Below are 15,850 nucleotides of genomic sequence, written 5' to 3' on the forward strand. Positions count from 1 at the left end.
TACCTAAATAACCTACATGTAAATGCTGTATAGTGTATTCAGGGTTTGCATGTGTTTGTTAGATAATGTGTCCGATGTCCATATTTGCATGCAGGCCTATGTAGTAGGCGATGTGTAAATTAGTGTGTCTGTAATGAGTGTTTTTAACTGTGTTTGCATGTGCATCCACATTCGAGTGCGCATTTGCATGTTTGTGTGTGTGTGTGTGTGTGAGTGGACTATTTGTGTGTTTCTCTATATACGAGTGTGTGTTCTTCTCATTACATGACACAGTAGAGTTTCTGCAGGGCCCAGATACGCCAGCCTGGGCTGATTAATGATGCTGCGGGGGTACGTCCCATGTGTGACAGACCAAGTGAAAGAGGACAGGCTCCAGTGTCTGACTAAAGGCTTGAAAACTCACAGGCATTCCTCCCTATCTCATCGGGGTCTTACACCCCAGAGCCTTGAAGAACGTAACTTGCCAATTGTCTTTCAACATGGGTTTTTACAAGGCACTTGTATCAGTGCCAGCTCCAGGCATAAGCATCATAAGCGGTCGCTTAGGGTCCAAGGTGACTAGGGGGACCCAGTAGGGGTCCCAACTTACTGTTGAGAGCCAGAATAGCAGAATACAGGTGCACGATTGAAATTTGGTTGCGCTTCAGCAGTTTTTCTCTTGTTTTGTCAGTCACTGACAGTCACTAAATTAGTCATGTCAGCTACCAATTTTTAGACTGGTAAGTTAGTCTAGACAGTTATCTAAACTTTTAGGTATCATGGCCTAATACCGTCCGAGCATGCAGGGCACGTGCCCAGGGGCCTTGACCTCCAAGGGACCCCTATTGATTTTGTTAGTCACACTCACTCAGATATCATTAACATGGCATACGTCATGGCAAAATGTGTGGTATTGCAGGAAATTTGCAATACCACGTTTAGGGCATCTTAAACGCTAGAGCCGGACTAATGTATTTTGGCCTATCAATTGTAAGCATATTTACACTCCAACACAGATGGGGGCAGTACTGCGTCAATAATACAAAATAAACGCCTTCTGCCTTGGCGCCTGGTTTTGAAAAGCTTGGGACCAGATAATACAGGTGTGGCTAGACACACAACGTAGCTTGTTTATCAAGAATCGCAATAAAAGTTGCTTTTGACATCAGCTGGAAACATCAGCCGCGAGACTCTGTCCTAGGAAGGACCGACGCCCGTAAGTGTCTGTTTGTTTTTGTTTTCTTGTCAGTGTTGTTTACTAAATTTAACTAATTTAGCTAGCTAGCCTGCTTGCAAAAGAAATGGAAGCGAGTCCGTTTCAATCTGTTAAAATAGCTTACGCTGGCTAGCCCATCTATTATTTATAATGTTTGCTAGCTAACGTTATAACGACCAAATAAATAAAGTCCGAGAGGAATATAGTAGAACATCTTTTATCAAGTCCCCTGCTGGGTTTCTGTCACGTGATTGTTTCTCCTTTTTAACCCATACTTTATCAGGACATGGAATCGACCGTGTTGAACCTGCACAACCAGTTTCAGAGTCTGCTTGCTCACTCCGAGATTCTCATCGAGGGCATCGAACCACGTAAGTGACTAGTGGAGCATGCTGTTGGTTGACGGTGGCGATCAGTGTTTCTCCAGGCATTGCATATCAGGGATGGCATATCAGAGATTGCAGGTTTTCTCACTGGCTGGTGAAAATCTAATCTCCCCCCCCCCCCACACACACACACACACTCCTCACCTGAAAAAACAAACAATGGGGGAGATTGACTTCAAAGGAATCAACAGATCTGTAGAGAAAAGGCAGATTGTTAAACAATAACCATCCTCTTGCTTTTCTGCCCAGAGTTCATCCAGATGGCTCTGAACTTCGAGGACTGCAGGCAGAAGTGGCTCCAGTGTGATGAGAAGCTTGTGGCATGCAAGGAGGTGCTGACCAAAACGGAGACTGAGAGGGGGGCTCTGGAGGTCAAGCTGAAGCACGCGCGCAACCAGGTGGACGTGGAGATCAGACGGCGCCAGCGGGCGGAGTCTGACTATGAGAAACTGGTTGGTACAGTTATAGAAAAATTACAGTACATTAAACGTGTTGTACATCATAAAGTTGTGGTGGCTTCTATTGGGAAATGCTGCTATTTTGTGATGTTCATTGTTAAATCGAGGGCAAAGTTTGAAGACCACTATGGTTAATTAGTTATGAGTTAGACTGATTTAATCAGGCTGGAATACACAGTTAATTGGTATATTTCTGGATTGAGTAACAGCTGACAAGGTGAAAAATATGTTGGTGTCCTTGAGCAAGGCACATAACCCTATTTGCTCTATGGGAGCTGTACTACTACCATGGCTGACCCTGTAAAACAACACATTTCACTATCTGGTGTATGTCACAATAAACCTTTTTTAATTGTATTTTAATGTTGAATAAAATACAATTACATTTGAATTTCGTCTACCGGTTGTTGTTCCTTCAGGTGGTTGAAATTTGCAACAAAGTACCCAATTTTTTAGAGGTTCGGGACTGAAGTTGACATTACTATCACCTGGCACATGCGCAAAACCATGTAAACACCTGCTGGCTTCAGCATACATACTAACTGAAGTCAACATGTTTTTGTGCTTGTGGCAGGTGATAGAATTGTATACTTCAGTACCGGAGCTCTTAAAAGTCAGGTAAACAACACTTTCCTGTAGATATTTTGTTGCAAATTTTGAGCATAAGATGGACAAACACCACGGCCAACCGTAAGAGTAAGTTAAAATGCAACTTTATTAAACATTCTGGCTTGTAAGGAGCATTTACACCAGGCTGTCTATACCAATTCATTGTGCATTACAGCCTGATTTTAATAAGCTAGTATGAACACTGTTTGGAAGGCTAGGAAATCATGAGGTAATTACCTGATCTGTGTTTTACTCTGTGTGTTACACTGTGTGTGTGTAGGAGCGTCAGATCCAGCTGATCAGGGATCTGCTGGTGGCGGATGGTTCCAGCAGCAGCCTCCACTTGAGTGAGGAGCAGCGCTCGGCCCTGGCCTTCCTCAACGCCCATTCCCAGGCCGCACAGGCCGCCAAAAACAACACCAGCCTTAACACCAGCCGCAGGTACTGTACACTCCTCTAGAGAGAAAAAAAGTTTGCAATGGGAAATAATAAGAAACATTTTGTTTTTGAACAAATTCAGAAACTCTTAGCCCCTTTCGGCCGTTTGCTTCAGGTAAATGCTTAGTAGTGGATCATAATAGGCTAATATATTACAAGTTGTGCAGTAATTTGGGACATGTAGCCTTTTGGAATCAATATAGACCATACGTAGCAGTATAAACCTGGAGCCTGGCGCACGGTTCACGACAACTGGACCGTTGTCATACAGTTCCATCATTGGTGAGGATTATGGGGGTAGATTTATAGGACTAATGTTCAACCCCTAGTCTACACTTTTCTCACCTTAGAATATTTCATGGATTGAACAATTGAATATGGCAACCTTCAGGATGAATCAAACCACTGTATTTCTGATTCACCAATATATTTAGTGCTTAAAGGCTCTCCAAACCATTAAAAAAAACAATAATAAAGGCTTTCCTAACTCTAAATGACATACAAGATCAGAGTATTTTTTTAAATTGACCAATTGGTGCTGAAAATGAGATTAATATGCATGTATTTACATGGCTTTCTTTCATTGATCCCTTATATTCTGTTGAGAGAATTCAAATTAAAGGTACACCAAATTTGAAAGGAATGGCTTTAGATAAATGTACTGAAACCCCTATTGAATGAACTCCGTGAGGAAATCTGTTGGCTAGCAAGTAGGAGGGTTTTCAGCAGTTGAATGACATTTATTCAGGGCACGCAAGGGAGCCACGCCTACAAAGCCTGCTATGCACCCGCATAAGGTAAGTCGGAATACCAACTACTGAGAAGTGTGTTGGCTGGGCGTACATTTCCCAAGTCTGAATCGGGCCCTTAGTGAATATGGCCCAGATTGTTATGATTCAGAACAGTGATCATAACCAAGCCTCCCGTCTTGTCTTTCAGGTTAACCACCATAGATGAATCTGCTTCCTTGTTGTCTGACATTAGTTATGACAAAACGGATGATTCTCTGGTAAGTATATCCGCTTTACATTTTCCCCAAGGGGCCATTTGTCTTGGACATTGTAGTTGTGCTCCATCACAAAAATACATTAATACAATATGCCAAAATAGAAAAAGCGATCAAATAAAATATAAACGTAACATGTAAAGTGTGGGTCCCATGTTTCATGTGCTGAAATAGAAGATCCCAGAAATCAGAAAAGATCCCAGAAAAGCTTATTTCTCAAAAAAACAAAAAAACTTTTGTTTACATTCCTGTCAGTGAGCATTTCTCCTTTGTCAAGATAATCCATGCACCTGACATGTGTGGCATATCAAGAAGCTGATTAAATAGAATGATCATTACACAGCTGCACCTTATGCTGGGGACAATAAAAGGCCACTCTAAAATGTGCAGTTTTGTCACACAACACAATGCCACAGATGTCTCAAGTTTTGAGGAATTGTGCAATTGGCCTGCTGACTGCAGGAATGTCCACCAGAACTGTTGCCAGAGAATTTTGTGTTCATTTCTCTACCATAAGCTGCCTCCAACGTCGTTTTAGAGAATTTGGCAATACTTCCAATCAGCCTCACAACCGCAGACCACGCCAGCCCAGGACCTTCACATCCAGCTTCTTCACCTGCCATTGAAGCGGAGTGGGAAAACATTCCACAGGCCACAATCAATAGCCTGATCATCTTTATGGAAAGGAGATGTCATGCTGCATGAGGCACATGCTGGTCACACCAGATACTGACTGGTTCTCTCTCTCTTTCATTTTTTAAATTTTTTTTTTAAAGGTATCTGTCACCAACAGATGCATATTTGTATTCCCAGAAGTGAAATCCATAGATTAGGGCCTAATTAATTTATTTCAATTGACTGATTTCCTTTTAAATAACTAACTCAGTAAAGTCTTTGAAATTGTTGCATGTTGCATTTTTATATTTTTAAGTGTAGATATAGCCACACTAATACTACCTAATATTCTAGATATTCTCCTAAACATGAACTGTGGAGTCACCATTCTCTATTCCCTCTAGGACTCCTCTGTGATGAGGACGGTGCGACTGAGGAAGCTCCAGAAAAGGGTGTGTGGAGAGTTACTATTTAGTTTAGATCCTGACAGATCCACAATAGAAATGTACATTTCTACTTTTTTTTTCTCCATTTTTTTTTTCAACTGTTATCTAAAGGATCAGTAGTCAAGGATGGGGTGGAAATGTTGTCATAAGTGCCAGGTTATCTACAATGCTCAGTCATTTGAAAGTTTTGTTAGCTAAGTCGTTCCTATTTGTTTCCACAGCGCTCTCCCAGAAACCTTGCCGAGCCACCCCAGCAGGTGGTGAAGAAACCCCGGTCCAGTGGCCGAACATCGGAGAGGGTACTACTCAATGCCGGCTTCTGAAACTAACTACAAAATGACTTAATTTCTGACCCTAGTCTCACTTGATTTGGATAGCACTCCAGCACACTGCTATTCAATGTATATAATTTTGGTCACTAGACCAGTATCTTTACATAAAAAAAAATTATGTTGCTTCTGTGTTTGCGTTCTCCTTTTTGAGTATTATTTCCTGTCAATCACAAGATGTGTATGTATTATTGTAGATTAATGACTCCATAGTGACCAAAACCACCATCACAGTGCCTGTCAACGGAGGTCCTGTGGAGGCCGTGTCCACCATCAAGACAGTGCCTGGCTACTGGATACGCAGCAGGACTGGTGAGATGACACTAGCAAGCCTAGATACATCCTTATTTTCATCAGCCAGGGGCATGTTCAAATGGGCACAGCGTAGTGAAGCTTGTTGAAACGGAAAGTGAAAATTATTGGACAAGTTCAGGTAATGGGCTACCTCCCTTGTTTGAAAACGTTTCATGCATAAACACCACTTTTTGTCAATCCCAGCAACTGCCACGAGATTTCAAGGAGATGACAATAGTTCCCTGCTACATCAGTAACTGTATATCTGTTCTTCCAGATCCTCAGGGCTGGGACAGTACCACTACTATTGACCAATCAGAGACGGCTAGCGAGGCACCCAGTACCACCCCATGCAGTGAGGCTCCACTCCCACTCATAACACCCAGAGCCAAAGGCGGGGTTCGAAAGCATGAGTTCCTCGCCAAAACGGTACACATTGTCATTATTGTTTTTGCTTGTACCTTGTTTTTAGGATTTACGTATTATTTTTGTCACATAATTAACTTGAGGTTGTTGACCCAGTTAAGTCTAAAATTGAGTAATCTTATCTACCATCTAATGATTTGTCCAACATCTACACGTTCAAGCCTAGTCTCTGTTCTGCCCCTCTTCTAACTCAGGTTATCAAGTCAGAGTTCTGCGTGCCCTGCGGAAGGAAGACCAAGTTTGGAAAGCTCTGCCTGAGGTGCCAGGATTGCAGGATTGTGGCTCACCCCGAGTGCCGTGATCGCTGCCCCCTGCCGTGCAACCCTGTCTCCACAGGCAGCACACCTGTCAGGACCAGAGAGGTACTGAACCTTGTGTAGTTAGTTATACATGCCTAGATTGACAAGACTTCATATTTGCAACACTTGGCGCTTATACAGCAATAACTGATCATTATGATTCAGGGTTTACCTGCGTATGGTTTGGTATATTCTGGATACCATTCATGAATTTGTATTGGTACCATCTTTGTTTCGAATGCCTTCTCCAAACTTTGCATGTCATAACTGTATCTCTTGTGTTGTAGCCAAGCACCCTTGCAGACTACGCTCCCTCCTCCTCTCCCATGATCCCAGCCCTAGTGGTCCACTGTGTCAAAGAGATCGAACACAGGGGTTTAAATGAGGTGAGCAGCCATTTTAGCACTTACAAAATTCACTTTGATAAAAGGAAAGAACATCCGTCATATTTTCAGATACTAGCTCTGATAGCGACTGTATTTTTTACCTTGATAATTCCTGTTTTTAACTGCCACTATTGCCAGTTAACATTCCTGCCCATTTTTTTTCTCTCTCCACCGCCCCTCTCAGACGGGTCTGTACCGTGTGTCAGGCGAGGGGCGCACAGTGAAGGAGCTGAAGGAGAGGTTCCTGCGGGGGAGGACTGTGCCGGCCCTGGCCAAGGTGGATGACATCCACTGTGTCACGGGCCTCCTCAAGGACTTCCTGAGGAACCTCCCTGAGCCCCTCCTCACCTTCCGCCTCAACCGCGCCTTCATGGTGGCTGCAGGTCCGTCCTTGGCAGTTGGTTGTCTCTTTAAGGGGTTAAATAGATTTTAAGACGTAGACGTTATTCTGGTTATGTTCAAGTGTATTCAGGTATGCATTAAAGGGATAGTTCACCCAAATTACGCATTTGTTTCCTTACCTTGTGAGTACTCTATGGAGTGCCTCTATCACTCTTGTCTTGTCCACAGAAATTCAGGACTATGACAAAAGCCTGGCGCTGATCTACCAGACCATCAGTGAGCTGCCCCAACCCAACAGAGACACTCTGGCCTATCTAGCCATCCACCTGCAGAGGTACGGCAGCGCTTCCACCCCTTCATGGTCACTTTGCAAATCTGTCACTTTCTATTTCCAGGGAAGAGTTCTGCCCCTACCTCTGTTTGTAAACTGTGGTGGTGGATGTTTGGTAAATGTAATCGTCATTTTAAATTCTGTGGTAACCGCCCTCCATAATCAAAGGCAAGTTTAAGTGTCCTGATTTCACAAGGCACTGCAGAGTTGAGTCTCTTTGAAATGGTTGACTTCTGGTGCTTTTAGGGTGGCCCAGTGTGTACTAGATACCAAGATGGACGTCACCAACTTGGCCAGAGTGTTCGGGCCCACCCTGGTAGGCCATGCCGTCCCAGAACCAGACCCCATGACCATCCTGCAGGATACCAACAGACAACCAAGGGTATGTATGGAACAATACAAATATGCTAAAAAACAGCTAAATGTACTTTTTTTTTCTTTTTCTAAAGGATGTGGACACTAGTTTATCAACTGTCTAGTTTTTAACATACAATTTGTGTTATATTCTAGTACTCTTTCAATACTTAGTAAGAATGATTCTCACCATACAGAAATTAGTGTTATTTGGGTATTTGATTCCTATTGATGTAAACAGGTGATGGAGCGCTTGTTGGACCTTCCTCATGAGTACTGGAGCCAGTACACAGTAGAGCAGCAGGCCCACGCAGACAACATGGTCAAGGGCAATGCTAACTGCTACAACACTCCTGACCACAAAGGTAAACACCACTGAGAGCCAGTCTGTCCCGGCCCATAGACTAGTGTCAAGGAATGTTTAAATACAAAACATATCCTTTATCATTGCTATGGCCTTTTAACTCAAACTTGAATGTTTTTATGGCGAAAAAGATTCTCCAGTCTGAGCTAATATTCTCCTGAATGTGTTAATTCTCCCCCAACCAGTGAGCATGCTGGGGCCAGTGACCACTCCAGAACACCAGATGACCAAAACTCCCTCCTCCAGCTCCCTGTCCCAGCGAATGAAGAAGACCCTGTCAAACACCACCATGTAAGCAGCACACTCTAAACATAGCCCCCCCCCCCCCAAGATCTTAATGCACATTTCAAATGGGTTGTGTTCCATTAGGAGCCAGATAAGAAAACTTACTGAAACAGGGAGTACCTGGCCCAATAAAAAATTCTAATGATTGTTTAACATTCTAAAAACATTTTCTATTGTGGGTCCTAATTAACATGACCCCGATGTTTGTTTTAGTTTTGAGTAATGTTCCTTCTGTGTGTTTCTTGGGTGATACATTTGTCAACCAAAAAATAATAATTTCTCACTAGCTGGATTACATCAGTGCTTAATTCGCTGAATGTGTGAGTCTATCTGTCCTTAAATGGGTATTTAGCTGTCTTGTATTTCTTCCTAGAATTGGAGTGATGGAGGTTGATGTATTTTTTTCTTGTGTCATTTTACAGATTTGGAAGCAAGAGCAAGGCATCTGCTAGCTCAAGTCGCCAAGGAGGCTTTTTTGCCTCCCCTCAGCTGAAGTAGGGGTCAAGCCACAGTATTTAGGGAAACGATACAATTTTACTCCATTTTTTTAAACTCTTTTTCTAAAGAAACAATAATGCAGTAATGTGGTCAGTCAAGGAGAAAAATCTGTTCTTAACTTTAGCTACTGTATATAAGTGGCAGGTAGCCTAGCGGTTAAGAGTGTAGGGCCAGTAACTGAAAGGTTGCTGGTTCGAATCCACGTGCCAACTAGGTGAAACATCTGTCGACGTGCCCTTGAGCAAGGTACTTAACACTAATTGCTCCTGTATGTCACTCTGGATAAGATAATCTACTTAAGTGTACTGTATTTCATATACTTTTATATCACACCCTTTAGACTCTCCTTTATGAACCATGCAAGACTTGATTTAGCTTTAAACTAACTGCTGATAATAGCTTTATGTAACTTTAAACTAAAACTCTCTTTTAATGATTTTTTTTTTAATGCTATACAATTTTTATTTCCACTTTTGTGTTTGTAGTTGTGATGACTAGGGCCAGGAGTTTGGGGCACTTTTTGTGGTGTTGTGCTTTAACCATTTATTTCCAGCATTATCCACTAGGTTTGCTGCACGTAGGAAATCCTAGGAAATGTTATTCAGTTGACACAAGCTGTCTCCAATCAATGTCGGGTTGTGCGTGTGTGTTTTGGTGGGAGGATCGCCTTAGACATGGGAGCTGTAGTGCTGTGAATCTTAATTGCACAAAGCCTTTTATTTGGCAGGGAATACTATTTGTAGATCATTGATTCTACACCTCATTTTTCTCAAGTGGATCGAATCCTCTCCAATGGACTCGGATATTTTTGCATTTATTTTTTAATTAGGGTCAGTTAAAGGAGGGTCTTTGGCTGCTTTTACACAGGCAGCCCAATTCTTGTCTTGTTTTCACTAATTGGTATTTTGACCAATCAGATCAGGTCTTAAAAAATATCTGATGTCATTGGTCAAAAGACCAATTCGTGGAAAAAATATCAGAATTGGGCTGCCTGTGTAAACACAGACAATGAAACCAACCATGGAAGTACATTGTAATGAACTTGGGGGGGGGGGGGGTTAGCCGGTGTCATTGATTCTCCCCTTTTTAACTGCCCCTAATTGATCAATTTTTAAGCTTTAACTTCCGAGAGTGCTGGAGAGGATCTACAAATAGTATTCCCTGCCAAATCCGTTTTATACGATTTTTAAGATTAGCAGAGCTACGCCTCCCCCGCCACACACACACACACAACTAGACATTGATTGATTTTGATTGGAAACAGCTTGTGTCAATTACAGCACATTTCCTACCCGCAGCAACATTAGTGGACAATGCTGGAAATACCTCATAAAGGTCCCAAAGAATTCTGGCCGTTATGATGACTTATCAGTATGGTCAAATCTGTCTACTTATGAAAGTCTATATCCACCCATGTGACTTTGCTGCTTCAAACCAAGGACCTTTTGACTTTTCTGTGAATTGATCAGTTGACCGTTCACTATACAGTACATGCTGTTGTGTAAAGCCTAATCGTGTATACATTATCTATTGATAGTGAGTCTCCTTTTTATACTGTGATTGTAATCACAGAGTAGTGGTACACTAACCAGAAAAAATATACTTTATTTTTTGTCTACATTTTGTTGCAATCTTTTGGGGCTTGGCCTGCAACTGTTAATGTGATCTACATTTTGGAATGTTTTACTTTGACGTTTTAACTTTTTTCTTTTACAGTAAAATAATCATGCTAACCTCAGAAGGTAACACATAGAAAGGGGATTATGTAAACTTTCTAACCAAAGATGGCAACGAAAACATGAGAATGGCTCTTACTGGCCATCTCTGTACCAATTTGAATAGGAATAGTAAGTCATATATGCATCCTGGCATCCTTGTGCTCAGAGTAGCTGTATGTGTACCTTGCGGTTGATTTCAAGTTTCTATGTTGTATTTCATATGGCTTCCAAAGAACCTATAGGATTCTCTGCCTTCTAATACAAACTCTCTAACCAAAAAGTGTTGTTATTGATACACAATTATCATGCCAATTGTAAAACTTGATGGGAAGGAGATGTTGAAGATTCCTATACAATCACATTTATGTAGTGATTTCCCTTTTGTGTGTGTCACAGTGCACCTTTAATTTATTTTCCAACCTGAAGTTTAATTTGATCCACAAGGGGGTGCAATTGCACCATTTGACACCCTCATACTGTATAAAACAGTGCATTATGAGGAAAAAGGTAGTTTTAAAGAAATACAATAGTTGATCATGTGAATATACCATTTTGTAGTTGTCATGACAGAATTTAAAAGGGATAATTCACTGCAAGTGTTTTCAGGAGTAATACACAGCTAACGTAAAGTTTACTTCACGTTTCATGCTGCCGGTTGTATAGATTCTGGCTATATAGGGCTATGTCTCAATCCCATATTAAAGGATGAGATTAGAAACCAGTTATTTTCTTTATATCAACTGTTTTTGAGGACTGCAAATATTTTTGAGGCAAGTTTTTAGGCCACTTGCAATGATCACGACATGCAAAGTCTCAATAGTGTGCACTGCATCCCATTGAAATCAATGTACTTCTGTCAGACCTGAAGTGTATTCTGGAATCTGTGTGCATGGTGCAATTCACATCTGGGATGTTTGGAGGGGAGGAAAGGGGGAGCAGGAGTGATGGGGGGAGGGGATGATAGAGTTTGGGCCAGCTGCACAGCAAATCTGTTTATTCTGCCCAATTTGGCATCAAACACAACAGGCTGCTGAGTGCCTGATACTGCTGCGGTGCCCCATTAAAATAGAATTTATTGCTGCCTTAAGAGCAGCATGCATTACACACTTTCTCTCCTCCCTCGCTCTCATTTGCACTTCTTCTCATCCCTGGCTGGCTGTTTCCTGTTTGTATTTTTTTCTCACCAGCTGCTGTCAGACAAGCTCGTCAGAGTGGCTCATTACAGGGCCAAATGGGCAGAGAAATACAACCATGCCCGCCTACCCATCAGCCCCCACCACCCTGGCATAAACACCTATCCTGTCACCTGAGAGAATGCCTCAGACACTTAATTGAAAGCCCGTCTCTATTTCTGTCGTGGCTGCAAGGGACAGATATCATACCTGGATAAAGGTGCAAAAAGTTCCCTAAGTTTTTCATATAGAAATATAAGTCTGAATGAGCCTTTGCTTGGTGCTGATCAAGTCTCTTCTGGTATACAGAACCATGTTTTCTCTAAATGTTACATTTCTATTATAGCTGACAATACCTCCCCTCAATGACTGCTGTGACGTTACAATAAGTTGGAAAGCTTGGACAATTTTTCACTCCGCAGTCCATTCTCATTAAGGGGCAGCATCCTACTATCCAGATGAGGAATCGCGAGCATCACAGATGTGTCACATTATGTCAAATATCTATCATGGATGTGGTGCGTTTGATGACCTTGAACACCAAGTGCAATTGGGATAAGTCTGGTTAATTAGTATTTCAAATGAATTGACTTGGTTGAGGGCATTATTGAAATACAGGAGCAATTACTGCTAAAGTGAGAGTATGGAGACCTTGATGTGTGTAGTAGGGAAATGGACTGAGATTCCTGTTTGGTTCAGTGGATATGTTTCCCCTCAAAACACAAACATATATATACACACACACACACACACACGACGCAAGCCAAACGAGACTACTTTTGCCACAGTTCTGGCTCTGGTACATTAGAAATGACAGGCCTTCAAAGAAGAAGGACGTTTTCAGTGACAGGTTCCTGCCAACTGACTGACATCATGGGTCGCCTGGGCCGGCAGCACATAAGCACACACACCACTGACTTTGGAGCTTCCACCACCACCACAACCTCTTGCATGTTTTATTCATGGCTGTCGGAGACTGGCGGCACACACACACGCTAGAATCGCGCCTCAGGCAGACACACATACACACATGTTCAGAAAATACTATTCTGTTAATGAATAAATTGTGATACTATTGTACACCAAATCCTTACCTGCCAACATTACATTAGATCACAAATGATTGTATCCAAAGATTAACTGTACCTCACACATACCATTATCTGTAAGGTACTTCAGTCGAGCAGTGAATTTTAAACACAGATTCAACCACAAAGACCAGGAAAGTTTTCCGATGCCTCGCAGAGAAGGGCAGCTATTGGTAGATGGGTAAAAAAAAAGCAGACATTGAATATCCCTTTAAACATGGTGAAGTTATTAATTACACTTTGGATGGTGTAATACTGCACCCAGTCACTACAAAGATAGGTGTCCTTCCTAACTCAGTGGCCGGAGAGGAAGACAACCGCTCAGGGATTTCACCATGAGGCCAATGGTCACTTAAACAGTTACAGAGTTCAATGGTTGTGATAGGAGAAAAATAAGGATGGATCAAAAACATTTTAGTTACTCTACAATACTAACCTAATTGACAGAGTGAAAAGAAGGAAACCTGTACAGAATACAAATATTTCAAAACATGCATCCTGTTTGCAACACCAAAGTAATATTGCAAAAAATGTGGGAAGTCAATTAACTTTTTGTCCTGAAAACAAAGTGTTATGTTTGGGGCAGATCCAATACTGAGTACCACTCTCCATATTTTTTTTAACACAGTAGTGGCTGCATCATGTTATGGGCATGCTTGTAATCATTAAGGACCTTGGAGTTTTTTAGGATTAAAAATAAATGGAATACAGCTAAGCACAGGAAAAATCCTAGAGGAAAAGCTGGTTGTCTGCTTTCCACCAAACACTGGAAGATGAATTTACAGGGGCTGAATACTTATCTAATCAAGATATTTGAGTGTTTTATTTTCTATAAATAGTTTAAAAAAAAGAACGTTTTATTCCACTTTGACATCACAGAGTATTTTGGGGGTGTGAATACTTTCTGAAGGCACTGTATATAAATCAGGGGTCTTCAACCTTTCCTTGCCCAGGGACCCCCTTTCAGGCAAACTGGCAATATCCCATCATACGTTAGCAAAACATTTTTTTCTCACATTTCTTGTCTTATCATTAGGTGAATGATAATGCCAAGGAAAAAGTAATCAACATTTTAAAATGAATATATTTGTTAGATCGTTTTTCATTACTTTGACCTCCCCACACTGTAGTTGGAAGAGGAAATGTAAACTCTAACATAGTCTATTAGGTAGAAAGGTAACACCAAACATGGTTGCCAAGAGCAGTTGTTTAGCCATGTGTTGTCAAAAATGTATGTCCAATTCAAGAAAGCTTACTAGCAGCCAGAGGCGCTTACCGACTAGTAGCCTATGTGAGTGTGCTTTTTCAAAGCCTATGTCAGATACTCCAGTGAGTGTAATTGTGATGAGTGAAATTAAGTTGACATCATTAGAAATATATATTCTGCTCTTGTCTACTACAGATATGTGTTTATTCTGTTGCTAGCGATATTCATATAAACGTTGAAAGAAAATAAATATTTGACTTTCTTTTAAATATATTTTTGCGGACCCCCTGCAGTACCGGCCGCGGACTCCTGGTTGAAAACCCCTGATATAAATGAACAGTTTCATATGTTCAAATACATTGATATTCTTTTGATCTCATCTTTTGAATTGTGTGTGTTCAGTCACTCGAAGACAATATCATCAAGTTTGTGAAGAAAGAGCTGTAGAGGATAAAAAGGATTCCAGATCTCCCAGAATGCTTTGGAAGTCAAAGGGAGGATGAGGAAGGGGTGAACACTGAATGAGGATCAGCTGAGCAGTGCCAGAGAGGGCGGTCTGAAGATCACACTGCACGCCCTGAGGAACATGAACCAGAATGAGCTCGCTAACGAACTATATAGAACTAAGAAATATTTTAATAATATTTTAATACGTTTCTATAATATGAGCCAAACAAAATGTGTTAGCTTAAAAAGCCCGTTAGTGCAATCAGATTGTGCAATTAAACATTAATTTGCATGTAGTCTCTAGGTTTAATGCTAAATTCATGAAATACACAGTATATACCAAACAAAGTAAATACCTTAGTATAGTGGAGGCTTACCTCTGTAGATAATTAAAAACATCTGTTGCACATAGACTTTCAGCTTGAAATCCTGAATACAATTTTTTTAAAGTACCAAAAAAAAAGGTTAAATGTTGTGTTTTTGGCCTCGAAGTGGCGCAGCTGTCTAAGGCACTGCATCACATTAGGTGCCACTACAGCCCCAGGTTTGAGCCCAGGTTGTGTTACAGCTGGCTGTGAACGGGAAAACCCATGAGGCGGTGCACAATTTGATGGCAGTTGTACTGTGTTTCCTCTGACACGTTGGTGTGGCTGGCTTCTGGGTTAAGCGAGCAGTGTGTCAAGAAGCAGTGCAGCTTGGCAGGGTTGTGTTTTGGAGGATGCATGGCTCTCAACCTTCACCTTTCCCGAGTCAGTACGGGAGTTGCAGCGATGGGACAAGACTGTACCAATTGTAAATCACGAAACTGGGATAAAAGTACCAAAAATATATATTTTTTAGATACACTTGGAAGAGGTGCCAACAAAAACTTAAATCTCATCTGAAGAAGAAGTTTGAAAGTATAATTGAGGGAATATCTAAACTAGGAAACACAACACTTCTCAACAAGATCTACACAGAGCTCTATATCACTGAGGGTGGAAGTAGAGAGGTCAATAATGAACATGAGGTACAGTGGCTTGCGAAAGTATTCACCCCCTTGGCATTTTTCCTATTTTGTTGCCTTACATCCTGGAATTTAAACAGATATTTGGGGGGGAGGTTTGTATCATTTTATTTACACAACATGCCTACCACCTTGAAGATGAAAAATATAT

The 15,850-nt window shown here is 41.4% G+C and overlaps 1 protein-coding gene across 1 annotated transcript; it reads left to right on the forward strand.

Annotated features, from left to right (window-relative positions):
• The first annotated feature begins 1,035 nt into the window (after positions 1-1,035).
• LOC109892075 (rac GTPase-activating protein 1) lies at positions 1,036-11,883 on the forward strand. Its single transcript, XM_020484498.2, has 17 exons — positions 1,036-1,195; positions 1,479-1,566; positions 1,831-2,033; positions 2,929-3,089; positions 4,026-4,095; positions 5,112-5,159; positions 5,375-5,452; positions 5,680-5,794; positions 6,054-6,205; positions 6,397-6,564; positions 6,789-6,887; positions 7,072-7,270; positions 7,458-7,563; positions 7,807-7,942; positions 8,156-8,279; positions 8,464-8,569; positions 8,986-11,883. Exons 2-17 carry the CDS (start codon positions 1,482-1,484, stop codon positions 9,059-9,061), a joined length of 1,926 nt encoding a protein of 641 aa, XP_020340087.1. The 5' UTR covers positions 1,036-1,195; positions 1,479-1,481; the 3' UTR covers positions 9,062-11,883.
• Positions 11,884-15,850: the final 3,967 nt, after the last annotated feature.

This window comes from Oncorhynchus kisutch, linkage group LG1, assembly GCF_002021735.2.
Source record: "Oncorhynchus kisutch isolate 150728-3 linkage group LG1, Okis_V2, whole genome shotgun sequence".
In the NCBI taxonomy this organism is placed as follows: Eukaryota; Metazoa; Chordata; class Actinopteri; order Salmoniformes; family Salmonidae; genus Oncorhynchus; species Oncorhynchus kisutch.

Excerpts from the sequence above, each read along its gene's own strand:
- LOC109892075 (XM_020484498.2), top strand. The coding sequence starts at position 1,482 with ATGGAATCGACCGTGTTGAACCTGCACAACCAGTTTCAGAGTCTGCTT. Across the intron at positions 3,090-4,025 it reads AGCCTTAACACCAGCCGCAG|GTTAACCACCATAGATGAAT; the intron begins GTACTGTACACT and ends CTTGTCTTTCAG. Across the intron at positions 6,206-6,396 it reads ATGAGTTCCTCGCCAAAACG|GTTATCAAGTCAGAGTTCTG; the intron begins GTACACATTGTC and ends CTTCTAACTCAG.